This window comes from Manacus candei, unplaced genomic scaffold (assembly GCF_025592945.1).
Source record: "Manacus candei isolate 608988 ecotype Guabito, Panama unplaced genomic scaffold, ASM2559294v1 h1tg000089l, whole genome shotgun sequence".
In the NCBI taxonomy this organism is placed as follows: domain Eukaryota; kingdom Metazoa; phylum Chordata; class Aves; order Passeriformes; family Pipridae; genus Manacus; species Manacus candei.
Genome location: NW_026138137.1, coordinates 2,332,758 through 2,356,564, shown reverse-complemented (window position 1 = coordinate 2,356,564; position 23,807 = coordinate 2,332,758). Strand labels below are relative to the sequence as shown.

The following is a 23,807-nucleotide window of genomic DNA, read 5'->3' as shown; positions in this document are numbered from 1 at the left end:
TTACAGCCCAGCCAGCTGCAGCAACAGCCATAGAAACACCGGTTCAGAATCGGACTTTGACGGTCGCGTCATCCAAGCCCACGTGAAGCTGGTCCCAGGTGACAGGGATCAGAGTGCCAGCAGCACTCTGAGAATGTTCTCTGTCTCCTCAGTGGGAATTTTAAAGACAAAGCTCCACGGAGACAAGAGCAGTGTGTGTTTTCTATTTAGGTAACGTAGGGTTGGGTCTCAAACCCCACAGGGAAGGAAAGGAAATGTAGCCTTTTTTTGTATATACCTGTGTTTCACACACACACTTTGAGATTTCAAATCCGTGACCCAAATGTATCTTCATTTTCTATCCATTTGTTTTTAAAGCAATAGAACTCATAGCAGGTAAGGGAAAAATACTTTTGAAACCTACCTTTAAGAAATGGTAAGTGGCTCAACTTTTTTAGTTATATAAAGCCGGGGAGAGAAAGTTACTCACAGAGATTTTGTGACTCTAAGAATTTTTGTCCAGACTGGAAAAACTCATGGTTAGGTGGAAGTGGGGAAGTCATGCACCAATTAATTTTCTCCTTAAGCATTTCAACACATCCATTGTATCCACAGCACAGGTACTGCCATCATGCCACTTTTCTGAATGACCACTTTACATGAGGAGAGAAGGTCCAAAACATGCTCATGAAATACAAAGGTACAAAAACACACGGAAATCCTCACCCTGGGACCACACAAAGCCTGACTGAGGAGAACACTCTGCCCACACAACGTGTGTCCATCTCTGATGGAGCGAGGCAGCAGGCACAGAGAGTTGTGCTCCCACTCCCATAAATCCCACGGCAGATGAACTGCAGCAGTTCCACAGAACATCAGCTACTGTGCAGTGACTGCCACAGCACAGGCTCAGAGGGGCTGTACCAGCACGTCACTCCCACTGAGAAAGGGCCTGGTTGCCTCACGCCACTGGAAGTTAAAAATCACAAATATATGCAATGACTAAACTTTTTCCCTCTCACTCCTAATTCAAACTGACTTATCTCTTGGTAATTTGTTAGAGGATGCTCTAGTGACAGGATCGTTTAAATGGAATCTAGTGGTAAAACAAAAAATTAATGAATAAATGCTAACATTTTCACGATGGAGGAACAGTTCTAACTAGGGAATGTCTCTGTACAGGTTATGTGAGAAAAGAAATATATTAAAATCAAAGAAGTGCCCCAAAACTTCAATAGCTGGTATTTATGGAAGGACTGAATATATGAGGAATGCAAAATAAGGCCCTGTTCAGGAAGGAGCTTCATCCAGTGATGCTGCCTATAAAACTTAATGTAATGGGGGGAGCGGGAGCAGAAGCAACAGCAACACTTGAGGTTAGTGATCAACAAACATTTAGAAGCAACATCTCAAAATGCTCATGGAGGTACATATGAACGTTCAGACACCTAAACACCTTGAAGAATTAGGATTTCCTAATTTCTGTGTTTATGTGAGGCCTTCATACAGATACAGCTTTTAAATAGCTTGGAATTAGATATGTCAGGAGTATCAGTATGTACAGGATACTTCTGACACCACTGGCTGTTTGGAGTCACCTTCTATATTTGTTAAAACATTTAATGCTATATATATTAAAAAAAAAATCTAAGAGCAATAAATGAAACTTTAAAAGTTACTGAAAAAATATGGTGATGAACACAGAAGTAGCAAGCATCCTCAGGTTTTCTGTTGCCAAGAGATATTTTCAGAAGTTCACAGGCTTCTATAAAGTCCAAGATAACGTTGCACTGTGAATCACAAAACAGATTTTAAGAATTGATGAAATTGTTTTCAGTGTCAGTGAATTACTGGCGTATTTAGAAACCCTACAATTGATGTTTGTATACTAATGATACGTGTTTCTTCTTTCTCTTAGAAAGAAGAGTTTTAGGTGCTTCAACTGTGAAACATTTCAAAAACCTTCCACTAAAGCTGCCTTCTGGTATGTTTTCTTACAGTGCATACATCAGACCTATGTAGATTCCTCTTCTGCTATTTCATGTTTTGTCTGGATCCAGAAGAGTATCTGTTCTAAACATCAACGTCACAGAGTACGACAATGAATGACTTGAAAACACAGAAAAGGGAAGCAAGATGAGATGTTAGATGTCTTCAAGAACTAAGGTCAGATTTAGAAAAAAGTTTCATCAGCCCCCGAGTTCCATGAACTTCAGGATTTTAAATATAGTTTTAGTAACACGGAATTTTAAAGACTGACTAGGAATATAATCAAATAGTCTGCACAGGTGAGCTCACATCATTTCCTACCACCCTTCCCCAATTACTGGGCACACTGGGGATTCTGGAAGCCACATTTAGCGTCAATTCCTCGTGAGATGTGTTCTCCTTCCTAAGATTCTGACCAATATTCTCAGGCTTTAATTGTTAAAGTGCAACAACTGTGGTCTGGGGGGGACACAGTTCCTCTCAGAGCCATGCAGCACTCTTGGGACAGCAAGAAGCCATTCAAATAGAGAATGACTGCACGGTCATGTACAGACAGGAGATCCTGAACAACTTCTGAGCCCCAGCTGAAGAGCTGAAAGCGCCAAGCTCCAGCTCAAAAACACCCCAGCTATCACCTGGAAACCCAGGGCTGCAATCCCCACCTGAAATCACCCAGTTCAGCACCTAGAACTGTGTGTGGCAGAGGGACACACCACGGGCTGATCTCACACCTGGATCACAGAAAGGACCATCACAACTTCATACAACAGAGACTGTGTATACCTTGCCTGAGGTAAGGGCAGGGGGCAAGGTAGAAAAAGGGGCAGAGGTTATATCACCATCTAGGTGGTGGCTGTGGGCTTAGACTGCTCTCCCTGAATGGGATGAATTCAAAAGAAGCATTTTTGTAGAGTTCAAATACTGTTAATGTGACTGAAATAACCTGCCAGCTTACCAATAGCAAATTCAATAGTCATGGGTTGGGGAGGGAAGTCAGTGTAGGGAATATTGTCTCAAGTCAGCACTAAAATAACAAAAATCCTAATGCTAGGGAGCAGGGGATCTTATTTCATTAAAGCAGTTAGAGGTTCACAGTTCACATCAATACTTTTTTAAATTAAACTAAGCACATTTCTTTTTAAAGAGGTTACTTATATGTAAGGCCTTAGTGTCCTGTCTCTGTTCAAATTATTTCATCTAGATTAGAAAAAATTGCTATTTTCAAGATCAGAGAATATGATCTTGAGGCTCAGCTGCTGTATGTACGCCACCATCCCACCTCTGGAAGAGGAAGAAAAGAAAGAGAAAGGAAAATAAAAAAAAAATTTTAAGAATTCAAGGAAAGCCCATATGCAGGAAGAGGTTTCCACCTTATTCCTTTCTACCTGTTTCTACCTTATTCCTTCCTAATTTAGACAGTAAATTCTTTAAGAAAAGGGCCATCATGTCTTCACTACACAGGAGTAGGCACATGTGAGCACCTCAAGTAGCATCAGCTGCTGCAGAGACACACGGGAGAGCAGCAGAGACCTGGTGGGACAGAGGAGGGCTGCAGCCCCTTGGCACTCACCACTCCTGGTGACACACTGGAGGAAGTGTCACTGTCCAGCCCACTGAGCACATGGCTGCAGGAGCTCCTGCCCTCCCCTCTGTGGTGCTCGAGGTGGTACTTGGGAACCAGACAAGGAAAACAACTTGTCAAATCCTTTAATTTCTATGACACTAAAACAGTCAACAGGGTCAAAGGTATTGGAGGAGCAGGGACAAAGATAAACATCACATTACAGACAGTAAACAAAGCTTCCTATGAATGCAAAAATTGTTACTTGTACAGTAACCAATACCACTAATTTTTAGCTTAAAAGTGATAAGCATGTGTGCTTTAGGCTTAGAAACCCCACAATATTACAGTTCTGCCACTCCATTTAATATTGTGCTACCAACACAGAATAAAGCCAAGAAATGGCTAACTTAAAACACTTAGTTTACATCTATTTTTTGGTCTTGTGTGGTATCTAGTTGAAGATGGAAGCATTGATGTGCTTTTGCCTCATAAGAAGTGAGGCAGATGTTGATGTTACTAAGATCAGCTGTATATACCTTGAAGGTATAGAACACCTGACTCTACATGAGTCAAAATACTAGGAATGTACTGTCAATATCCATTAATGAATTACCAGTTGCTTGTATTTAAGTGACAATATGTTCTGTGAAGAGTATACAGTGACCTGTATCTTACACGCAGTAACAAAGTTTTGCATAAGCATGTCATTTTCAAGGCCAAAGGTGTATTTTAATGTGGACAGTGTCACAACATCAACAGCTCATTTTAAATCAAAACACTGTCAGTAGTAGTAGTTGCACAGGGTAGTTCTGAATTTCCCATCCACCTTGGAAACCACACAGCATCTCAACTATCCCACAGATTCCAGTGTAAAATCTTTCCACACATAGCTTAACTCATACATCTGCCTGCAATACCCAGCAGAAGGGGTGGGGACAGTCAAGGCTGCAATGCTTGTTTTGAAAATGAGTTTTAAAGCCTTGCCTGAAGCTTGGGTGCTTCTCAGCAGGAACTGCCTCTGCTTAGTTTAAGTAATTGCCCAACTCACTTTCAGAAACCACACACACAGTATAATCCACCCTTTTCTGTGTTCCTGGGTCACTGGTGTCAGGACAAACATCTCTCCAAAGGCATGAAGAGCAAGACCAAGGATGGTTCACACTCCCTTGGTGTATTCCTAATATTAATTTCTTCAGTTTCAGAGTGTATTTAAATAACTGTCTTAATTTTGTAACAAAAATATTTCTATATAGCTAACTGGCCTCACACACCACAATTCACCAGTCCCATCAAGACATGAGAACAATTTTGGTCATACAATGACTTGCATGAAGAAGTGGACACATTTCAGTTGTTTTTAACTATAATGCTAACACATAGGGCTACAAGCTCTGAGAATACCTGAATGGTGCCCCTAATAATATATCTCCCAATATTTTAAATGTAAACACATTTTAAAACAACTTTCAGTTACAGCTCCCTGTTCTTAGTTGCAGAACTTTGACTCAGATAAAGATTTCTCTCTAAAGTGTCAGCATTAAACTCAAACAACAGAAAAGATGCTTGTAAATCTTAGTGAAATCAAGCAATTTTACTTTGTCTTCCAAGACTTGGTACAACACATCAACAGTCAGTTCAATAAGCCTTGCATTTATACCAATCACACACACAAAAAAGTAACTCTCTAGCATCATATTTACTACAGCAATATTTACATTATGCCCCAGATCAAGTCAGAAAAGGCAGCTTAAAAAAAAAAAAAAAAGAGAGAAATCCTCATGTGTACTGGAGCTTGATTTTTTAAGCATTTTAGTGAAAAAACCAAGCAGACATTCACACAGACAGCAATAAGGGCGACAGCCCAGAGCAGTCATCTCAGGAGAACAGTCAAAGAGTTTCTGACACAAGGTTTACCTTATTTCGGAACCACAGTGGAAAGCAAGTTGTCCCCAACTGATCATATATAAAACCCCAAACTACAGACAGACTGACACAGTTGTTTTACAGAAATGGGAAATAAACAGGAATATTTTCTGGCTCCCTACATGATGGGCACTCACTGAACATGTCCCCATTCCAATCTGTTTGAAGCAGGACAAAAATGCAACCAGATTTTGAATACTTACTTGGTTTTTTCTTTACTGTAAACTGCTTACAGGATTCCCAAGGCTGCAGTAATGCTATGAGAAAGGATGTTACCACCCACCAATGCCATCTGAATCTAAGGCCTCTGAGCAGTTAAACTGTAACACTGCAGAAATTCAAACTACCAAGATTGAACACACAAGTTTTACTTATCAGACCACCTATGTCATCTCTATAATCTTAATTTACGATATCTATACATATAGGCCTATATACATCTTCATGTGTACATTAAAAAAACAGGCTAGTGACAGACACTGAACTGTGCCACTGAACAGAAAGCCTGGTAACTGGAGTACAAATTCAGAGAAATTTACTTCAAATTAAAGACTGTAGAAAACTGCAACTGCAGCCTCCTAGGCCTGTGCTCCTTGCATTGATTACAAGTACTGCTTACACACAGTAGTTCATCAAGAATTTTACAGGGGGGTACTGGGAAGGGTAAAGGACCTCCACAGCACAGTAGCTCACAGAACTGTAAGAGCTGTGACAGGGGGTCTACACAGCTTTTTACAAAGCATACTAGGCTCAGATTTAACACTGAAGGTAATCTTCATGTGGACTTCAATAAGACATTGTTTGACCACCAGTAAAGCAACCTGGCATTTAGAGCCAAGGACAGACAGCTGAAAACATTGGCCTTCCAAGAAAGCATCGTGACACAGCCTACTGTATGCAGCACAAAGGGAACTGTGATCTCCACCAGTTACTGCTATTTTTAAGACATTCTTGTAGAACTGTTTGTCTCCTGTCAAGGATGCCTACTCCAGGTACTTTACATTTCCAGTAAGGGTCATATTGGGCTTCAAGTGTATCTTTTCTTCTTTTTTTTTTTTTTAACCAAGTCCCAAAGTTATTCTTTATAGCTGTGTTTGTGTAACACAGGAGGTACTGTGCATTCAAAATGGTAACAAGTTTAAAAATAAAGATGTGAGACTTTCAACAAATAAAAAGGAATGCGTTATTCTCTTCAGTTTCCAGTCTTCAAGGCACCTCCTGCATTAACTTACTGGGGAATAAACAAGCAGACCAAAAGTTCACTGGAAAGAGAAGAATGTGACACACCTAACTTCCTCAGAAGCACAGAGCATCAAAAATGAGACAAGGCTGGACCCAAACTAACAACAACTAAAAGCAATCTAAAAATGCTGATGAGATGACGGGAATGCCATGAGGTTGATGTTTTCAGCTCTGTTGATTGCAGGTGATTGTTATCACAGTGATTTCTGATGGCCATTTGCGGACGGCTTTGTCTCCGAGTCTCTTGGATTGTTTGATAGATGAAGTTTATCTAATCCTGCAAAATATTAAGAATGAGATAAAACTCAGACTCTCCCATGTTTCATGCATACATGAGTTCAAAAGAATACAGAGAATCCAAATTCTACTTTGTGGTTAAGGACTTCACATTTGCTGAAGACCAGAACTGACCTCCTAGCTCCGGTAAGAATTACTTCTGGGAAATTCCCTCAGTGGTTTTTAAGTGAGAAAACCCCATTAAAACAGACAAGTATGGAAGCCAGAGAATCCTCACTTAACATTGCTGAAATCACAGGCTTAGATGTTAAGAACCAAGAAAGACTTGCAATACTTTACCCTGTCAACCTACAAAGACCTAAGTAATTACCTAAAATACTTCTTTTAAACTATAGCATCTTTCTGAAAATCACCCATTGTTGATCCAAATGTCATTGGTGATGACCATATCACCTCTCTAAAGTGTTTATATGTCTAATAACATTTTTAGGCCTACATTATTATGATTTATCTCAGTTTCCAGCCATTTGTTCTTATTGCACAGTTCTCTACTATTAGTGCTAATTCAAGTCTCACATCCTGCCCCAGGCAAGTAATTAAATTACTCTTTTTTGGGGGAGGGAGGGGAGGTGGGGAAAGGTGGTAAATTTAAACATATTTTATTCACAAGAGGCATGATGTCAGTCCTTCCTTGCTTGCTACAGTTCCTCTCTGAACTCTCCTATCAAGCCTCTAAAATTAAGAATCAAAAATGGAAAGAGCTTCTAATTCATTTAGTGTAGACTATACTGAATGTTTTAGTCAAGTGCCATGACATACAAAGTTAAATTTCTTGCATTGCTGGAATTCCAAAATTGACTGCACTACTAAAGAACCTAAAACTCCTCAATAGTGTCTTATTTGTAAGTCCCAATATTACATGAACTCTTTCTGGTCATAGGCCAATTTTGGTTCTCATTCTTGACACTGTTTGTTATGTACAGCAGTGAATACCCAATTTTTGTCAGGAATCTGGACATTTCAGGGTTTATAACTCCCTACTTGTGTCAAATTCAGCGACCACCTATCCTACTGCTCCTGCATTTTCAGGTCTGTTACACTGCCTTCAACATACATAGTTTTTTATTAAATACTTTATTTATAATTATTTTACAATAATTTTAACCTAATTTGCTACCAGCAGAGGTGCACTCTGAGAAGTGCTTGGAGTTTGTTTCAGCATCACAACTCTGAAAGCAGTAATCAGTAAAAATTAACATGAGTAACTTTTAGATGCTGCAAACTGAATCCACAGTTACAAAGAAACAATTAAGTTTCACCATTAATCCTCACAATATAAGCAAATACCACTCTAAGGATCTAAAAAGACAGGAGACTTGTTAATTAGTAAAGACAAGATGTAGCAACAACAATACATATGTACATTTTATCCTCTTAGTATCAAATGTGTTTCAAGTCTTTCTTCTATGATCAAGAAATATGAATGCACAATTTGATCAAATTTTTTGTTATATCAGGTACAGGTTTGACTCAGACATCTGCTAAGATTCTGTATATTCCATACAAAGATTTTCTGAACACGTGCTGGAAAAAAGCATCACAACAAAGCAGCAAAGACCTCCACTATTTTAGGGAGCTAATAAGTTGCTTTAAACAAAAAACAGCCAACCCATACACAAGCTGCAGTTCTGGTTTGTAATAATTGGTCACTACTGTGCTCTCCAAAGGCTGAAAATCCAACTGCAGATCAGCAAGTCTCACATATCATTAAAATCAACACTGTACTTTAGCTCTGGACTCTTCAGAAAAAACCACAATGCTATGAATCCTCATTTTAACTTACGGAAACTTCCACCAAAAGAAAAGTTTCCAGAACTTTACCAGTAACATGCACATCAAGGCAACAACAGTGGAGAAAGGAAATCTTCAAGCACAAACAGAATTCTCAGAGCTGTGTTACCTAATGCCTTCAGGAGCTCTTCTCGCACAGCAGAAGTGAACTTTCTGACCAGACACAATGTTGTCATGATAGCAAAGAGCAAGTTGTAAGATAGTACAATATAGAAGTTCCCCAGCCAGTTGAACCTTCCAAAGTCTCCAAGCAGATCAAATCTGGTGATTCCTGTTAAATTGCATGTAAGATTTAGATCAAAATATTTATAACATTTTTTAAAGAAACATAAAAATTTATTTCTATTACATTTACATTTGAATGCAGATTTCTTTCAGACAACACATTAGAAGACACACCGTTAAATGCACAAGACAGTGTTCTCAAGATCATATTCTACTTTGTTGACCACTATAAAACTATACCAAAACCCTTACCAAAATGTTTCCTAAATTTCCTAGGAAAATGCTTGAATAATGTGAGTTGAAATTGTCTATTCTAGGCTTTTATAATTTCAATAAATAAATAAAACTAGGAAAAAAAAAATCTAGCTTTAGCATGAAAACTGCTTGAAACTTCAGTTTCTATGAAATCCTTATTTATTCCAGAAAGGATGAAATGCCCCATGGGCTTCCTTATAAAAAAATACACGTAGGAAAGAGCCTTTCTATGAGAGCCACAACATCTTGTGGTAAACACTAAGCCTTTGTAAGTGTTTTTCCAGAGCCATTGTTTTTGAAACCAAAGTTTAAAGACATCTTTGCAACTGCAGTTTTTCTCCTGGATAAACCCACCACTACAGCCATGGAGTATGTGGCTGAAAGACGGTGCTGACAGGTCTCCTTCACAGTGCATCTCAAACCCTGACACTCGGGCTTTGTGCTGATCAAAGGCCTGTCAATCACTACAGTTAAATGAACACAATTTTTCCAACACGTGGAAATGTCTACAAGCTGTAGGGCCCATCCCAGAAAGCAGGAGAGGAAGAACCATAGGCTGCTCTTTTGTCAAGTCTTAGCAAGTACCACACTGAATAAATGGCAGAACATTGAGAGGATACCCACAAAACCATTGTCTATGATTGCTAAACCATTATATTCCCAAAAAACCTCTGGTGTAGATGATGTCACAGGAAAACTTGTTCTTACAACAGGCAAAAGAAGATTTGCTTTATCCCAGAACTAACACAGCAGCACCAAATGAGGCAATGACAAAACAGCCCTGGCTCTGAAGCTCCTGGAAGTGAGTTTTCTGTTAAGTTATTTCATAAAGGTTTGGGGTCTTTTAAGAACTGACTTCAACAGTGATAATAAAGGAAGAGAGACAGAATTAAGGGTCAGTTACCCTCCTTTCAAGGGTAAGCTTGGCACTTAGGAATCTCATTGTGACTGGATACCAAAGACTTGCAGCTAATTATCACAATGTTAAAAGATACACCTACTTCTTGTACTCGGCATCAAAACACGGGAATCAAACTTCATATCTAAGGAAAAGATCCCAAAATGAAGAAAATGAAAAGAAAAAGTTTCAAAGGATGAAGCAAAACAATCACTGAAGCTGATCAAAATAGCAACAGGGAGAAATATCAAAAAAGCTCAGAAGATCTTACCACAAAAAGAAGAAAATGGCTGCCTGAATTAACTGGTAAAGAGATGAAGGACAAAAAACTGCTTTTCCACTTAAAGGCAAACAGTGTCCTTAACATTTCCAAAGGCAGCAGTGTTTCAGTCAGACTGTGAGGTTACAGGAAAATTGAGAAAGTCAGATTTGAATGTACAGTCTTCCAGAGCTTTAAAGGAAAAGAAACAAAACAGGTAGAACACCAGGGCGAGAGTTCTCTGGAAAAGGAATAACATTCCTTGATACAAATAGGTCCAGAAGAACAGCAACCCACAGAGCAGTGTTACAAGGACAAACAGAAATGAACCCTGACACTTCTGTTAGAGCAGGTGGGAAAATACTGTCTATATATTACATTCAACTTCTTCTTACAAATAAAAAATGTCACTGCTCATGAGAAAAGATCTGACACAGTAACATTTCGTAAACTTGTGGGAGAAAGAGATAAAAAGCTTTGGATGACTTTCTTACAGAAGAAGTACCTACTGAGCTCACAGAGAAAAAAAAAACAAGACTAATTTGAAAAACTATTTAGTAGTTGAATAGAAACCTGCATCTCTACTGCTCCAAATACATATACACAAGAGCTGGTGACAATTTACAAAATATTAGAGAATTCTTCAGGTTAAAAAAAATAGTATGTTTTTAGACTGTACATACAAAGAAGTTTAAAATCCCTGTTTACGGGGGATTTTAACGCTCAAGAGTAGAATTCTAGGAGAACTTTTGTATATTAGAAATTTCCATTTTGTCTGCAATTGTTTGTTTCTGTGTTCCTGATTATTAAGTGCCCTGTTCCCAATTTGTTTCTCGGTGGTTAGCAGTATGGTGCTGATGGGAAACATTTTTGAAGGGCTGCTAAAAGACTGAAAAGTTCTGGGAAAAAATGAATTAACTTATTTAAGTAGAATAACTTATTTTAGTAAAAACTTTCCTGGAGTTCTGGAAGAATGACAGATTAGACACATCCATCACCTACATATCTAATAAGAATGCTATGAAACATAAAAAATTCTATTTCCATTTTTAAAACTTGAAGAAGGTCAGTGCATGTATCAGATAACTTTTGCTTTTTCACCTTTCCCATAAGGATAAAGTCCAGCCTTTTCAGTATAGTCTAGAAACTTGCTTTTTTAATAAAGAGAAAAGACTATGAATCTGCTTAACATATTTATTTCTTTTCATCTATTCAGTGCCACAGGGCAGTGGCATGTAGTGCAACACACATTGATATTTTTGCAAAGCACCACATGACTCACTGTACTCTAATACACTCTATTAATCCTGTTTGGACAGCTGTGACTGTGCATTTGTTAGCTGTGTGTTAATTGTTCCATCTTTTTTCTTCTTTTATTTATCTCTATGGCAAACTATTCAGGAATTTCATTTGTTAGTCTGTTTTTTAAGTGAGTTTTACCATTAATCTGTTTCCTATGAGACAACAATGGACCCAGCGTGTACACTTACTGCCACAGAATCCAGTTATTATCAACTCTTAATCTCATGGATCATTAACAATTAATTTTATTTTCTTTTAAACAATTCTTGAATGCAGTAACTCACTGGACACAAACTAACATTTTAATTCTGTTCTGAAACACTGATTTTTCAACATAACATCTTGCTCTGTGTGCTAGAACCGTTTTACTTCTTAGATCTTTATTGTACTGTCCGTATTTTAAAACTGCACTAGTTTAAATACTTGAATTATTCTTTTGTACTTTTGTGAAGTTTTACTAGAGATTTTTTAAAAATGAGCTCTAGAATGCATTTTTTAAGATTCAACGCTCCAAAATGCATTACAGAGGTTTTATTGTCTGTTGTAGAAATGAGTACTGAATCTACTAAAACTCCTCATCCGTAGATACACCCAGTGTGACAATATACAGTGTAGTTTACTAGAAAACATTAACTACTCTTGATTCAGCAGTATTCTGGTTGAAAAGAAAATCAGCTACAGAACTGCTGGGCATGCACTGCTGGTCTGTAGGCCTCAGCCAAAACTTCTCATCTTGTATTTAAGACTTGTACAGCCCGAGGTGAAGACTTTTGTTTAGTTCCACTTAATGTTCCCAATGAAATTCACATTAGCTGCAAGAATTCCGCACCACTTAAATATATAATAGCCTTGAAATCTAACTTCAAGAATTCAAGCTGCAGATTACCTTATTGAACAAGGTGAAGATACAAAACATCTTTCAAACTGGTTAAAATAGTTTAACTACTTCAAATGCTACTGCCAGTTCTTAACAATAGAATCAGAAGTTCTTCAGTTCTGCTACGCTGGACTCTGAATTTTTTAATTTGAAAAATGAACTAACAAAAAATACAAGCAGATTATTTTAGAGAAAATGAAAGTAGCCTGGTATCATTGCTGATAAAGAAAAAACTTAATAAATGAAGGGTCATTAACTGTTTTTAAAAAAACATTTTCACTCAATGTTATCTCAAATGTTTTACCTGGAATCCCTGAATGTGTTTTTTGACAGAAACTGAGCACTGTAATTTCACAGTGAACATGAAATTATTTTATACTTCCCCGGACAATCAGTTCTCATAACTATTCCTCTCCTCATCTCCTGTTCTAAGTTTCCAATCTGACCTACCTTTTTAAAAGAATATATTCTGTAGAAAATGCTTCGCATCTCTTCCTTAGAAAGTATGTTCTGCAGCTCATGTATGTCGAATGTACATTCAACAGCTCACTCTGGTGTAGAAAAGAAGCCCATGCATACATGCTCTTTCCATTGAAAATGATGGCAAATTAAAATACAGCTGTAGGTTGTTCTTTTGTGTTGTCGGGTTGTTTTTTTAAATTCAATTAAACATCCTTTATTACAGTGTGTTGTACTTCCATTTCACTTACCCAGTGTCCTTGACATCACTGGCAAAGCAGAGCTCAGCACCAAGATGGAGACACAGTTCCCGATGATCTGTTTGAAAACGATAAACAGTAGTTAAATGATAAAGGAGATTGCTGAAGGGAACACAAAGAAAAACAGTGGTCAAGATGAAAAAGAAGAATTCTTAAAAGGTACATTCTACAAATTAAACCTAAAGCAATTTACTTCAATAATACAGTAATATATTGTTAGTCTCGCTGACTTCTGTTACACTTTCCCATATGGTGTTACACAAGATGAAGATGATCCATGAAAAAAATCAAATGTCATCATGTGATTTTAATCAAAGTGTTATATATGCTTAGATTCAAAACAATTCAAAACTACCACGTTGCAAAGCATCAACTGTTTACTTAATTCCTGCAAACGTTTTATAAAAGAATCATTCCATGGGCTTAGAAGAGACGACTGATACATCATCAGCTTAAGCCTTGGATGTAACTGCTTGCAGGATTAGCATTATTTAAAAAATTACAACAAAGAGCTTCCTTTCAATTCAATGCCTGTTGTCTACTTTAAATAGTACAAAAAAATTCACAGCTGTTAGATTTTACTCTAGTTCTTGTGAAGCCTTTATAAAGAGTAATTGAAACTTTCTTTCACAAAGGATCATTTTCTTCAGTCCTATTTCTATCAGTATCTAAAAGAAAAAAAAAACGAACCTGAAAACTTTTTGAAAGTAGGTAGACATTTGTGCATTCACTATTTATCCCTACACTATTTCTGGCATACTGTAAACAATTAAAAGGAAACAATAAGAGCATTCCAACTCTCTACAACTTATCTAGTATAACCATTCTGTGTGTTGACCTACTTTCTCCCTTCCAACAATTTATAGTAAAAATATCTTCATCCATTACTTAAAAAAAACCAAAAAGCCCACAACAAAAAACAAACAATGAAACACACTGAAAAACTAACTAAATTCAACATCTGTTCCTTAGTTACTGATCACCTCCCCTTGTCAGCTGTGGGAATATTTTGCCAAAAACCTAGGCATTAGGTAACAGCATTTATTATTCAGAAGCTAGTGGTAAATTGTAGAAAGTCAAATTAGCTTTAGATTGCTAAATGTTGCTGAATAGCCCTCCTCAGTCTTAGTTTAATTATTCAAATTTGAATTACTTTGTCTGTATTACTTCTAGAAACCGACTTGTTCAGAACTCAAACAAGCTCCCTGAAGTACAGTTAGCACAATCAAAGTTACTCATTAGCAATACGTTTTCTTTGAAAAAAGTTCTTTCACTTGCTTTTCTATAGCCAGTTAACAAGCTCTGCCATTCCTGGCTTTTTACAAGGGAATGGATGCCATCCAAACTAAACAGAGCACATCCTTTTTCCCACTCATTCAGCATTTTGAAAATCTTCCAGTTTGTGTTTACGCAGCTTACAAACAAATACTGATCACTGCAAATGAGCCATTCAGGGCAATTACTAAGAGAGTCAGTTTGTCTTGGGTGGCAAGAAAGAGAGGAGGGGGCCATCCCCATCCCAGACTGCACCTCACCTTTGTCATAGTTGTGTCATCCTTCCTGGGAGTGAAATTTTCAAAAAAACGAAGACTGTAGAAGCCAACAACAGAGGATACCATGAGATAGCTGTGAGAATCAAGGAAAAAGGAACCTCCAAGGAATGCAAGCTTCACTCAAGTTCTCAGCAGTCTCCTAAAAGTCTTAAGAACTAAAGAAAAAAGAAACAAAAACACTTCAAGTGTTTGAGAAGGACTGACCTATCTCTTTCTTCTTTACAGGCAAGTGTCTTAGTAAATTACCAGTGTCCCAGAAAACTAGACAGAATACTTGTTAACAGACAGAATTCTTACAGAAAGGATACAAAATCAAAATGATTTCAAGTGCTGCTCCCACAAAGCCAAAGGTGGATAGGGAGGCATTTCCTATTCCAGGCCCCTACAAGAAGAAAAAACTCTGCATAATTTCACAGAATCACAGAATTTAATAAGATACATAACACTTCATAAAGTTAACATCTACCAGGACCAAAAAATTAACATCTTCCATGAATATAGCCTTTTCTGAATACAGTGTTTTAGGGGTGTTCTGATGTCCTAACCTGCAAGTCCAACATCCCATGAAACGGCATCAGCAGCTTTGAAACTGCAGTGAAATGTATTGCCAAGACAGAAGGGATAATGATTCACTTGGGATGCACTCTGCACCCACCCACCAGGCTGTATTTTATACATACTCCACTGCTTTGGAAACTTTAATAAGATGTCTCAAAGTTAAAAATTTCTAATTGTTCACAACGCCATTGGCAGAGTGGCCATCACACCGAACACCTTGTACAGCTCTGGCAGCTCATACCCAGCTATGCCCTGGGGAAAGCACTACAAAGTTAATAAAACAGCCCTCATGATTAAAGATACTATGAGTCAATGAGCTGTTCTTTACTTTCTTTAAGTATTTTTATAGTAAAGAAGGAAAAAATGACATGTTTTCTAAGAGGAACACAAACCAAGCCAAGCTTTTCATATTGTTTTTTAATATAGATTCTTAAATTGAACATTACTAGTCTGTATGAAAGTAGAAGACGTAAGTAAAGCACAAACTTTACAGCTTTGCTTTACTGAATCACTGTATCTACATAAAGCTTCTGCACTAGTTTTCATATGAACTCACTATAACATGACATGTAATAAATGTTTGTGTTTGCACAGGAACAAAATCTAGAAGCAAAGTCAAGGTCAAGGCTCATTAGTTTCCGTGTTATTAAAGCAGAAGTTCTCACTTGCACTTCTGTAAGGACTCCAAAGTTTTACTAAACTTATAAAAATCATAAAAAAAGTTTACTTTACCCCTGATCCCTTTGGCATTGCAGTCTCATCTACCAACAGGTAAAGAATGTTGAGAGCAACCAAGAGAACTGAGATGGACTATAAAGTAGAAATAGTCTTGTTATTTAAAAGTATTCCACATGCTTAAAAGGTATACATTTATCCCCATCGGACTCCATAATGTCAAGTTCTTTTAAAATGGTCCAGAAATATCCAGAAATATCAAGATTGTTGCTTAAACACACATCACCCAAAAATTTTAAAATTATTCCCCCTACAAACAAACAAAGAATTCTTCATAATTTTTGTTGAGGAAAAAGAAAAAGATAAAAGGAGAAAAAAAAACGGAGTGAGAGTTCTTACCGTCTCAATCAGTAGCAATATCATGACAGCTGGATAGACTAAATTCCTTTCCCAAGCAGAAGCTTTTTTCCTCCTTTCTGTCCAGAAGAGAAAAACCAGAAGCTTAATAGCATAGATCACCTTAGAATATAACAAGTACGAATCATTCAGCTATCTATAAACTCTTGTTGTACCTACAGGTAACAACAGTAACTTTATCTGGAACAAACATCAACCAGTTCATAAAAACATCCACCCTGTAGAGCTGTACAAAGCAATGCCAAAAATATGAAGCCTCTCTAGAGAAAGGCTGGGGAGACAGAACTAACAGATTTTTCTCTCTTGCATGCTTTACCCTAGTTTTTTCTTGTCCTGGCACACAGCAGTTCTACAAAGTTGAAAATACACTGAATTTAAAAATATGCTGTTTACATGTATATATTAGCATGACCTAAAGGGACAGAACAGAATTTCTGATATTTAAATGGTATTTTCCTCTTGTAAGGCAGGAAAGACAAGACCAACTTCACTGGACATCACCAGCATGTGCAAAAAAAACCCCACAATTCGTTCTTACCACAGTCTTAGTTTGCACACAACAAATTGATAAATGCAAAAATCCCACAATCCTTTGAGTAAGTAAGGAAATCTCTGTTGAGTTGCTGCCATCACCAGAAGTATCACTTTTCAGTTTTAAAAGACACAAACCTGCTAAGAATTATTTTACTGCTCTTTAACACAATTTGACTTCTATAGAGAGAAGTCAAAAAGGAAAAGTATTGTCTTAGATTAACACAAATAATCATAAACATATTATTAATTATGAGAAGACCACAGTATTGAGCTCCATGCAAGGAAGTCAAGTGTTTCAATTTCTCTAAAATTATGTTAAAGATAAGATCCAAATCAGACTCGCTACTTAAATTTGTTTGTTGGAGGGGTGCAAGGATTCTGTGTCATGTATTCATAGAAACTATGACAATTTGTAGGGCACAAATTTGGTTAAGAACAAACTGCAATCAATCAAGACACTGATACAAGCTAAACACAGCACCTTAAGGTCATTTATTGAACTATAATTCACAGGAAACACTGAAAAAGTTCATTACCTAGATTTGTTTTCTTGCTTTTCACTTTTTCAAGCTCCCGTTCCAGCTCTACTGTCTGGTATTCCACTGTGGAAGAGATACCTTTTAAAAAAGAACACAGTATTTTGGATGAGACTAAGTAGTGTGAGACACACGGTGACAATTCAGATTTAGGAAGCATCACATTAACACCTGTGACTTGAAACTGCAGGTGTTTCTTTGAGACTCTTCAATTGCTTTTCAAAAAACAGTCAAGAACCTCTAACTCTGTCTAACAAGTAGAGTTCAGCACATCAGAGGTTTCAGTGTGATCTGTGATCCACGCCTGTCCTGCTGAGAACAGCCATGGCTAAGCTTTTGCACAGGTCCAACGACCACAGTGTGACAGGCAGGATGTGTCAAATGCCTCACTCTGCATCCCTATATGATTCTTGCCTTCAAGGGCATTATTACTCAGCAACACAAAGGCAAAGTGGAGCTTTGCCTCCAAAGTGTCTAGAGCTCCAGTTTCAGCTTCTGCCCCACCGTCCTTTTCCTCAGCAAGCTCAGTTTGCACACTGTTGACCTGCTTGGTAACATATCTTCTGCTCATACCAGTTTGCCTGATCTGTCAGTCTCTCCGTGCAACAGAGCTCCCCTCTGACAGCCACAATCAGATATTGTCCACAACCCCACAAGGCCATACTCTTCCACTTTCCTTTTCACAGTTTACAACATATGTGTGTCACTGTTGTGCAACTCCTCATACTCTCTCCTCTGCAGCAGCTGAAAACTGACAACCATAATATTAACTCTTTTCTTCCTGCTAATTTTCTCCCTAAAAGTTGCTCAGCGACTTTTTTTCCTATCCCTACACAGCCTCTAGGAAACCCAGCCCATTTTCTCACTCCATTATTTTTCTCTTCAACCTCCCATGCTCTTCCAACCACTTCTCTTTCCCAGTGGTTTCCCTCCTTGATGCCAGTTCCTCCACAAACACTGCACAGTGTTCAGGTACTGACACAGCTCTGCAATGATGACTAGAAATCTGCTGTTTCAGTTCCCATCTCATTATTCCTCCTTTAGCTTTCACTCTCTGCAATCACAAACTGAAAATATTCCTCCTGGGATAAGTTAGAAACACTCTCCACTCACCCTTGCCCCACTTTCATCCCTTTTATTTCTCAATAATTTCACCTGAAAATAAAAGTTCATATTTTCCCTGTCTATTCTAGACCAATCTCACTCTGCAAAAACACTCTGTGGCAGTGACAGTTCAAGGTCTTAACAAATCTAAAGTCCTCTCCTGTTATCATTTGTCTCAATTTACATTCACACCCTTCACCTGTTGGCCATTCCCTACCCACGGCCTCACATTTGGCTGTGGGCTACCCTGTAGTAGCACCATGCTCCAGATACTTTTTTTAATATGAGATTAATATTCTTCTCCAGGCTTTTATCTCATATCTTGATCATTTGGCAACAAAAAGTAAACAGCACTTAGGCTGCTGGCACATTAGCACTACTTTGTAGTCCAGTCTCATTATTTCCTTATTTTCTGTTGTCTGCTCATCCATCCAGCAATCTCAGTACAAGAAAAGAAGGTTACTCTTTTTACTGCAGAGTATTAATACTGATTTGTTCAATGCAGTCAAATCATCAATGAGATATCCAACTGTTTCAAATATTAATTTTTACACATTTAATCAAATGTTCTTCACACACATTTTTGCATATAACACATAACCTCTGTGCTATGCCTAAACATTTATCTTGGATTATAGTGACATAATGTGGGGGGGGTAATATTTACAGGGCTTCAAACATATAAATATCTCTAATCCCAGGACTAACCAGTAAGACCTCCAAACACTGTTCTGTAACAACTTTTACTCACTTGAAGTGCTTGAAATATGAATGTCAGTTTAATTTCTCCATGTTTTTCAATGAGTAATCATAATGTGGGTTTTCAGAAAAAGTCATGTCTTTTAAAAAAAGCCCCTGAAGCTACTTATCACTATAAAAATAAGCTTTTGTGCTGATGCATTCTCTCTGAAAAAAACGTCTAAAACATCTTTTTTATGGAATAACTAATTACTATGAGGTGGGGAAAAGGACAGATATAGAGCTCAGTGGGAAAAGAACTTTAATGGAAACAGTTGAAAAAGAAGGAAAACTCAAGTCGGTATCTGACACTTTCTTCTTCTCCATAACTGATTTAGGGGTCTCTGAGGAAAAGCTCAATTGAATATATATGTTGTTTTCTCCCCTCAATATAAAAATCCTATGAAATCAGTGTTTTGAGCTCTGGAGTCTTTTCAACAAAGTCAGTATGATCACATTAGGTCCCCAAGAGACAGGTCAGTAGAAATCCTGAATCATATCTAAGTGCTGTTGTAGTTCCTCCTTAAAAGCAGTTGCAAACAACAAGTTGCTATACAAAAGGATATTTTACGAGAGGGGAAGGCAAAGTTTCAGATCAGTCAAAAGAGTATTTGAAAAGGATGCAGCTAAATTCTTAAAAGCTCTCTAACATTAGCTTTATTTCAAACACGCACAAAGTTCAATGTCAGCGCTGTCTAGCCAATAAATCAAATTGGTAGACGAGACTTGTTTGGACTAGCAATGAAAAGTTAGAAGGGATTCTCCAAGAAAGCCACAAAGCAGCTCATTTAAGGTCAATTTAACGGTATTATTCTGTTTTTCTTCCAGCCCCGACATAAGATTTCAGTACCTCAAAGGAAATTGTAAGAGTATCTATTTGCATTCCCCCAAGGTGATTGGCAGTTCAACACCAATTAGTTCAAAATTACACTGTTACTAGTGTGCAATAAAAACAACACCTTTCATCTTTCTTACATAGGTAAGGATACCTTCAGAGCCAATAACTTTGATCAAGTAAGTATTTTTGATCCTACCCCACCCGTCTCTTTGGATTCAGGAAAACTAATAGCTGAAGGCAACTTTTTTCTTTTAATATAAAAAAGTCCCAGCTTTATTCTTCGACTGTAGGAGTGATGTGGGTACTGAAATATAATACACTGGAAACAAACATTTTCCCAAAGCCCAGTATCTCTTCAATAGATAAAAATACTAGGGTAGATAACACAATCAAACTTTCCCCTCCCTCCTCCTCCAATTTTCAGTTAGACACTGCAGACACCTGAGGAGGAAGAAAATTAGTTCCCACAAAGAAGATCTACAGTTTCACAGTTAGATTTATTTTCAAATATGAAGAGCTTTACAGTCATCAAGTATTGCTTAAGCCCCTGCTCTGGTCCTCCTCAGTTTTAATAAAAATTGAACTCTTTGGTTATATATATAAGTCAAGTATATATTTCAGAACTCTTCACTGCAAACCTGCCCAGCAGGGTTACTTTAGCACATATATTTCCACCACCAACACTGTGGAAGAGTTGCAATAGCCATGGCAGGGGAAATGTGTAGCCAGATTATATCTGCTGTGATACAGCAACAAAGAGACTTACACAGTTTCTGTGTTAAGACACAGATTATGGCCTCTTAACATCACAGCACTAGATTTACTGATGTAATTAGCACCACCTTCATTTGTACACATTTTTTAAAAATGCAATAAACATGGTAGGCACGAGCCTTCATAGTCTGGCAATAATCATGTCTATTTTTCTGGCATAATTTGTACGCATTAGAAAGACTTCTAGAAGAGAAGATGAAGCTTTCCATGCTTGCCATTTTAAGTGAGAACCATGCTTAAATTTACTTAACTACTCACAAAAATCCTGCAGAGTATCTTCTTGCACATCTATTGGCCCCAACCTACGTGCTATCTCCAAGTTTAGATTTTCATTTACTTTTCAGCTTAAGTCCATTAATTTTCTCTGTACACCAAACGATGGTTTTTCAAGTATTCCTTCAGGTGGGGGTGCCAATGCCATTTCCTCAGCATGGGAAACAGAGGAATTCAGCTCCCTCTCCTGTCACAGGACATTTAAGCCCCCACATCTTTCACCGCTGAGCAGTAGGCTGGTGAGTGCTCCCTGGACCATGGGTGGGTTGTTCCACTTTTCACTGAATACCAACCCATGTGCTGAAAGAGAATCCAGTCTTTCACTAGCAGCTGGGGAGCCACTTGCACACGTCCTAAATCCAGACCCATTTAGCAGACACCTTCACACAGACTAGGTCCACCCCACGAGTGATATTAAACTGCAATATGAACAACTGTTGCACAGACTTCTGCACAGAAAAACAGCAGAAAAGCATCACCTAAATAATCACATTCCCTACCTGAACAGCAGAACCTGCCCTGTGCTACTTCCAATTGATACTTGAATAACCATCGGGTCATTTTTTTGTCGTACACAAACACAATCACCATGACAACATAAAATACTTCATAACAAATATCTTACAGTTCCCAGATAACATCAAACACACAGAATAATCATAATTACCCTATCACAGCTTCAAAGACATTCGCTGCATGCACCTTTTTGTGTGCCTGTATGTGACTGCACATATAAACATGTGTAATAGTATAGAAACCTGGGCTTCCAAAAAAGCAAAGGTGAATGTTACTTTTAAACTGAAACAATGGTTGATTTTAGCACAAAGAAATCATTAAATCTCCAGAAATTTTAAACACTGGAATAAAGATGACCACCATGATGTCTGCTATCAAAGGTACTTTCCCTCACCAAGCAACTTTGAAAGGAGTCTTACTGAGTCCTCAAAGAAGGAAGGATTGAGATATATGACAGAAGACTGAAAAGTAGGAGAGAAAAAGCAGGAAATTAAGAAAATTAAGACTAAAATAAGTCATAAGACAGCACAACAACGGGTTTGTCATGACATGAATATTCTTTGGTTTTCCAACCTGAAAAAATTGTGGATGGATGGCTTATCTGTGCAGTTAAAAGCAAGTCAGAAGATCTGCACATGATTTCCAGGTTTATAGAACCAATACATTTTCCATAATTGGTACCTGCCATGTTGCAATACTCTTTCTCTTGGAAGCCAAAGCTTCATACTGTTTTTTAAATACTTCCAAACAGAAACACCTTATTAAGAAACGCAAGACTGTAATATTAAATACAAGAAGTCTATATTTTTATAATTATGTATTTTAATTATTTATTAATATAATTATTCGAAGTATTAAATTCATCAAATAGTTCCTAGAGTATAAAAAGACTGCTCTGATTTTTAATGGATTATTGCCTTAAATTCTGAATAACAATGAACTGAAACACAAAAAACCCTCCAAATTGAAAACAAAATGCACACTGTAGGAAGTGGAATCTTTTGCTTATAGAAGTTACCAGTTCTTCAGACAAGGCTAAAATTGAGTCATTTACCAAGCCAAGATATTTTGCAGTAACAGTTGTGGGTCTGGTCACTGCTCAGTTGCTTACTCAGAACATTCACACATTAGAGCTGATGAACATGTTAAAAACAAACCCAAAGGGAACCACACACATAAGGGCCAATCTTGAACAACCCAGTGAGCAATGAAACACACACATATAATGCTTTCTACACACTAAGATGTCAAAATTTTGGATTTTAAGAGAAAACAGTGAGACCAATGCTCCTGAGCAGAACCACTCTACCCTACATACTGCATCTGGAGCAGAATTACAACAAGCATACCATACATACCATTAAGCTTCCTCTGAATTGCTTCTTCCTCCAAAGTGATGATATACATCTGCTCATCTAGGTCTTCCAGGATCTGTATTTGGAAACACAAACATGAACGGAGTATCAGAGGTACTTTTTTTCCTGACTGCACTAATATAATCAGGTTCACTTTGCTCCAGTAACCTATATTTTAAATATAGAGTCTACACTTTACAATACTGACACAATGAGAACTTCACAGAAACATTATTCCATTCTGCCACAGATCTGTTTCTTTACTGCAAGTAAACTTCCTGTTCAGTTTTTATTTACGTTCAGTTTCAGTCTAAAGAGATGGAACAGTATATCTGACCTACCTTCAAATCATATCAACCCTCACACTTGATTTAAACAAAAATAACTGCAGACTTCGAAAAAGGATATTAAAAAGTTAACTTTTCACAGAAGCCAGTATTTCAAGCAAATATAAACTGCTATTGGAAGCTAAAACCAAATAAATTAAGTCTGTCTACCTTACTATCAGGTGCTTTGAGATTAAAATTTATGGATAGCAAAACAGTACATATTATCTTTGTATTTCCAGGATTGAACTGACCAATGAAAAGGAATGCAAGACCTAAGTGCACCCAAA

The 23,807-nt window shown here is 37.5% G+C and overlaps 1 protein-coding gene across 3 annotated transcripts in view; it reads right to left on the bottom strand.

The window, feature by feature from the left end:
• Positions 1-5,104: 5,104 nt before the first annotated feature.
• The window catches only part of LMBR1 (limb development membrane protein 1), a 66,397-nt gene continuing 47,694 nt past the window's right edge, over positions 5,105-23,807 (bottom strand). For all 3 annotated transcript variants that reach the window (XM_051812891.1, XM_051812892.1, XM_051812893.1), the window contains 9 exons: positions 23,195-23,267; positions 17,594-17,674; positions 16,506-16,582; positions 16,164-16,241; positions 15,182-15,255; positions 14,856-14,946; positions 13,312-13,378; positions 8,895-9,056; positions 5,105-6,974 (listed from right to left, as the gene is read on the bottom strand). In XM_051812891.1, the coding sequence (XP_051668851.1) occupies positions 6,892-6,974; positions 8,895-9,056; positions 13,312-13,378; positions 14,856-14,946; positions 15,182-15,255; positions 16,164-16,241; positions 16,506-16,582; positions 17,594-17,674; positions 23,195-23,267 (786 nt within the window). In that variant the 3' untranslated portion in view covers positions 5,105-6,891. The remainder of the gene's footprint in view (positions 6,975-8,894; positions 9,057-13,311; positions 13,379-14,855; positions 14,947-15,181; positions 15,256-16,163; positions 16,242-16,505; positions 16,583-17,593; positions 17,675-23,194; positions 23,268-23,807) is intronic.